Source organism: Apaloderma vittatum, unplaced genomic scaffold (genome assembly GCF_000703405.1).
Source record: "Apaloderma vittatum isolate BGI_N311 unplaced genomic scaffold, ASM70340v1 scaffold2804, whole genome shotgun sequence".
Taxonomy (NCBI): domain Eukaryota; kingdom Metazoa; phylum Chordata; class Aves; order Trogoniformes; family Trogonidae; genus Apaloderma; species Apaloderma vittatum.
The window spans coordinates 203717-209716 of NW_009713103.1; the positions used below are offsets into that span (position 1 = coordinate 203717).

Here is a 6000-nt window from a genome sequence, read left to right on the forward strand (position 1 = left end):
TCACTCTTCTTACAATTATTCCCCCCAATCTAATTAGAATTACCCTTGCTGTGACTTTTAACTGCTGCCTCTTGTCTCTTCTCACTGTAAAAGAGCACAGCTCCACCTTCTCTGCAAACACCCATTAGGTAGCCGAAAACAAGCTTTAAGAATCCCCCTCGTGCCTCTCCTTTCAAGCTGAATAAACTCTACTTCCTTAGCCCTCCTAACCCCCTTGTCAGACCTCCCTCCGCTGGACTCTCTGGTCTGTCAGTGTCTCCTTTTTCATACTGAAGGTCCCAAATAACAAACACCATCTTCTCAAGGGGATAGAGTGAGATATATTGTAAAAATGCACGATTTCATCTGTGGATAGCAGAGTGAAGGTAGATCAGAATATAAACACAGCTGGAAGTTCATTTTTAAACAACATTTTCGATACACTAATAGAAAAAAAAATAGTTCCCATTTTCTTACAATTTTAAGAAATACTACAGCACTAATACAAGCTATTTTTGAAAGCACCAATTCCTGAGCAGTAAAAAGCTAAAGACAATGCCTACTCCAAATTCCACCAGTGTCACTTAAACAAAGTTTAAACAAAGGGAATTTAAATAAAACTAATGCATCTGTGCAGTCTCTAAAATAGTTCACATTCTCTTCCTCATAGCTTGTTTTATTTTATTTTAAGTGCACAGAATTGAAAATAAACCTTAAGAAACATTAGGTCTGCATGTTCTGTCTTAAGCCTCTCCCACCTTCTCTGTGACTCCCAAATCAACTTATACTCATTAAGGGCCTCCCGTTTTCTTACATGGCCATGTGGCAACAGCTTTCTTACAGATGGTGGATAATTTAGGCACATAAAAAAAGTGGAGGCCTGCTCTTCCCCCTCCTTCACAGATAACTCTGGCAGCAGCACAGAGATTTCTTGAGGCCTGGAAGCTATTAAGGTTCATTTCAAGCACCCTTGAATGACCAGGCTTCTTTCTGGCCTTCAATCAAGCTGTCTGAGAAACAGATGTTTAGATTGGTCCCGAGTTCTCAGAAACTGACCCTGGAACGTAGCACACGCACACAGGAGAGGACATCACCACATCAGCATACACGGAAAATCCCCCCTCTTGCACTCAGTTTGGGTCTTCAGCGAACAATCATCATGCAAAAAAAAGTCATCTCTCAACTGAAGAAATGTTGACTCCGGGTGCTCTCATTCGCCGTAGCGTAAAACCACTGGTAAAAACAATCCGCCTAATTGCTAACATATATTCTGCAAAAACTGAAACTTAACAGAAAACACATAATGAGCAAAGTAAATTTAGATAAATGGGGCAAGTCAATAGACCTCTGCTCTACGGAGTCACAGTAAGCTCAGCTTTTAAACGTTTTGTACTTGTGCACATGAACCACAGAATAGTTGCATCTTCTTTTTTTTTTTTTTTTAAAGCAATTAAAGACTTGAAAGCTGAGTAAAGTCCTCTGCCATTATTTTCATCATCTGCCTGAAAGTGAAAAAAAAACGTTCCTGACCTTGAAATAATAGTTTAAAAGGAGGACAGGTTATTATCTAGTCAGTGTTAATGACCAAACTTACCATTTTAGCAGCTACCACCACCACTAATTAAGGTCAAATGTTGTACCTTAGCACTGAATCGACAACTAAGATTCATTTAGTACTTTTATAGATTTTCCGAGAACTACTGACGTCAGAGAGCTGGGCATCTCACTCATACACAGGACTTAACTCACACTTTTAACCTGTAAAGCACCATGACCACTTTGGACTCACTGACGCCTTTACACTTCTGGTTCACATGTAGAAATTTAATTACAGTTTCCAAGAGAAAAGGGGGAAGGAGTGGAAGCCACACCCTCTAGCTCTTTGGAATATACAGCTGAACACTAAATTTTAACGCTGTTGTACATTATTTAACACAGACACGAGGTTTGAGTAGAGTTACAGCATGCTTAAGACATTTCACTGACCTGTTGAACACACTTGGAGTTGGACTGTGGTCTCGTTCCCTTTCCCTGTCTCTGGTGCGTTCTCGATCTCTGTCCCGGTCCCGGTCCCGATCCCGATCTCGATCTCGGGATCGTTCTCTCTCCCGTTCCCTATCCTTCTCTCGTCGTGCATAGTAATCCCACTGTTTGCTGGTGTCCATAAGACTAGACCACGAAGGAGCAGAACCTGCAAGGTGCGGAAAGGTGACTAAAGAAAAAGACGTGGGTATTAGAAAGAACAAAATCAGATACCGTATGAAAACTGTAATTCTACTTATGTATGAAAACACAGATATCTGTGAGCCTCCTCCAACGACATTTTTCAATCTTCCCCTTTCACATAAAAGTTAATTCTAGAAAACTCTGCATTTTTTCCATGATGCAAATAAAGGCTTCTGGCACTCATTTAAATACTTGTTATGAAGATGTAGAGAAGCAGGCTATACATCACAAAGATTGCCTAAATCCTTCTGAGGAAAAAAGAAAGAAAAAAAAAAGTGAAAAGATGTGCTGAAAGAATCTGATTTTATGTGGTCAAATGGCTGTGTTTTGGGGGAACAACAAAACAAAAAACCACAGAAAGCAAAACTGCCTTTGAAACTCTGGCTCTGAAAGTACATTTCAGAAAAACAAGGAAAAAGGATGCTTCCAACTTTATATTTAGATGCTACTATTTTTATATTTTGTTCTTTAAAATCATTGTATTTAAAATATAATATTAGTTGCAAAGTTCCTTGTTCACTAATTTATATTCTGTATTCTGCTTTGCCATACTTTTCTGATTATAGATGTAACAGCAGCTTTAGAAATAAATTCCCAAAATTCATTCTGGGGACAAGAAATAATGCTGCTACTTATGCTTGGTAAGATACCATTTCTTATGAACACTCAGCATAACCACTATTACTACTGAAGTATATATAGTTTTACAAAATTAAGCATGTTTCCTTAATCTACAAGATGACACGCTTAAGAAGTTCATCTCACAACTTTTTTTGGTAACTAGCAACAGGAAGAGAGAAGGGACACGCTTCTCCATTGCTTTGTGCCAACTTCAGTGTAGTAACTAACTACTACTCTTAATGCCCCAACTGCTCTGTGCTGCCCCCCCTCTCCAGAAGCCCTGTGAACGGGTCCTGTTAATGAAAATAAGGGCTGTAGTAGTATTTAACTGGAAACAGCACTCTCTAGTGGACTTACAGTACAGAGGACTTCTCACTTTCTGCTTATCTGCTTTGCTAGCCAATGATAACATAGCCTTCAATAAATCGTTTGTTTTGAGCTCCACTTCATTATCTACAACATGAGAACAATATTCACGTGACTCCACGGTGTCACAAAGAGACGTTAAGAGTACAGTTAACATAAATATCTACTGAACAATGTAAAGTACTGATGCTGTGTCAAATACCGTCTAACCCAGTGGCTTTTCCTGACAGCTAACCCCACGCTGCCTTGCTGATGATGACTGGGGTATGCCAGCCCCAGAGAGCTCTGGCAGAAGCTTAAGACAGCAGTTTGCCAAGTGTCCAAAGGAGGAATACAAAAGACCTTTTGAGCAGGCAGTGGAGCAGGAAAAAACACTTCATTGTTAAAATACATTTGCAATGAAAAGCACTATAATTCCTTTAAAAAGCATTTATATGCGATTTTGCCTCTAAAAAAATGCTCAACGCTGTTTCACTTCAGGGCTACAGACAAAATGAGGAGTTAACAGAAAAAAAAATGCCCTAATACAATAGTATGTTGTTCATTATACCGCCAAAACCTGAATTTTTTTCTGAGGAAAGCAGCCAGAAATAGCAAGAAAACAGCTGGACTTTAGAGACTGCTAATTTCCTTGATTTGCCACTATGTCAACAACATACGTATGGTCTATAAGACACTGGCTGCCAGATTATTCTGATCTAAAGTTTAAACTTAAGTTTAACTTGAAGTGTATACTACAGAATAGTTATTAATAGTAGTATAAACTTTCATGATAAATTTTGGTTACTCCCTCACATCTCAGATGCATGGAATTTCCACCCCAAAAATCTGAGGTAAACCAGTTATCTGATACTCTGTGTGTTTTTATATCTAGATTTTCAGCAGTAATTATTCAAAATATACAAGAAGATTACTTTCTAATATGAATTGGTGTTCTGCATTTATTACTTAGAATGAAACAATTAATCACTTCTAGTATTTCTACATGGACTATTCTAACCATTTCTGCAAAAAGAAAAAAAAATTCTGAAGTTTAACTCTGATTTTATTTTTAAAACAGGAGAAGAGGGAGCTTTGAACAGTCAGTACTTTTGGAGACTTAAGTCCTGTTTTGTGGAGATGGCCTAAAAATTTAAAGCTGCACAGTGTCACAGTGTAAGGCAAACTATTAATATACCTTCTTTGTGCCTCAAAAAAATACTCTCAAACTGTTTCTGTAATGCTAAATGTTCTGCAAGATCGTAACATATAAAGAACATCTAGAGCACAGAATAGAGAAATGCTTGAGGTAAAAGTGAACAAAGTGTAAACTGCAAGTCGCTTTAGTGGCAGACCAAATGCGGTGCATTGTATCGGCAGCTCAATAAAATTCAAAGATCTGATGGCAAATGTAGTACTGAACTGTGAAAGAATTTAAGAATGAATTGATGAAACTGCACTGATGTAGTGGAAAACACAAAGACAAAACAGATACTCTTGAAGCTACGAGTTAAGAATATTATCTTGTTAAGCAACCTTTCAAATAGGCTTACAGTGGAGAAACATGCCTGACCACTAGGGAAGAGACACCAAGGCATGAGATTCGAACAGGCAGAAGAAAGGCTAAAGCCTTAACCAGGATCGGTATTTTCTGCAATGCATTCCACATGCTCATCTTCCCCCGCAATTTTGACAAAGCCACAAAACTTACAGACTGGCAAAAACAATAAGTTGCTGTCTTTGGTTGGAGATAAAGTGCTATCATCCAAAGCAACTGTTAAATAAATACACTTAGCAATTCTTAATTAAAATGATCACCTGTACCCTACAGCACCACTGAGCCCTCACTACACCCAAGTTCTGATGCGCGGTGAGCACTGGTAAAATACTGGCCGGCAACCAACCACGTTGTGACACGGACTGTGAGACCAAGATGCTGGCCAGGAAAACATCCTTCACTAAGAGATCAACAGCAGCAATAAAATGCCACCAAGCCTCTACAGATCCAAAAATCCATTACAACAGGCAGAGTTTAGAGCCAGACAAGTCGTTTTGTGCAGCAAATATGAAAGCTTTTGCCACAACAGGGATGCCAAATACACTGGGAAGATGGGAGCAGACTGTGCTGCTCAGTATCCATAACCACACAAAGGCAAACCAATTTTTTAACCCTTCTGAAGTTCATATTCAATGCTGGCACAATCATGAGGACAGTCATCTTTGGAATATTAGTACTGCAACAGCATAAGCATGCCATCGCATCTGGAGATCAACATAAAATTTAAGATACGTTCTTGTGTCCCTGACAATACTTGACAGAATAGTAAATTCTAACAAAAGAGATTCCGAAGCGCAAAACATGCTAAACTGGAAACTACATATTAGGTGCAATGTACAAACTAATGACTGCAAGATTGCTTTCCTTACAACACTCTGAATGGCTTTAGATGTTAAAGGTTCAGCAAAATAGTCACTTGGATATCCGAGTTGTCTGCCTCACTGTCGTGCTAAAACTTCAAACACACCCAAATATTGCTAAAAAAGTAGTTAGTGTAAAGGAACTGCTTGCCCACATCAAGACTTCTTGAAAACATAACAAGCTCCACTGCATGAAAGCAAATAATTGACAACTGATGCGGATCGTTTCAATGCCAACCACGTACCACTTGTTACTCCATAAACTGCTCCAACTTCAAGAAATTACAAGCCATTCAGAAACATCATTTTGTACATCCTCTCTAAAGACTTACAAACATTCATGAGATATATTAACTGAATGTTTGATCTGTGCTGAACATTATGTATCCCCAGATCCGGACAGAAGTTTCC

At 38.7% G+C, this 6000-nt stretch overlaps 1 protein-coding gene across 1 annotated transcript in view; it reads right to left on the reverse strand.

Annotated features, from left to right (window-relative positions):
* Positions 1-6000, reverse strand: part of FIP1L1 (factor interacting with PAPOLA and CPSF1) — a gene marked incomplete at its 5' end in the record, with an annotated part of 42425 nt that overhangs the window by 5246 nt on the left and 31179 nt on the right. The window contains one exon of the mRNA XM_009868235.1: positions 1966-2191. Coding sequence (XP_009866537.1) covers positions 1966-2191 — 226 coding nt within the window. The remainder of the gene's footprint in view (positions 1-1965; positions 2192-6000) is intronic.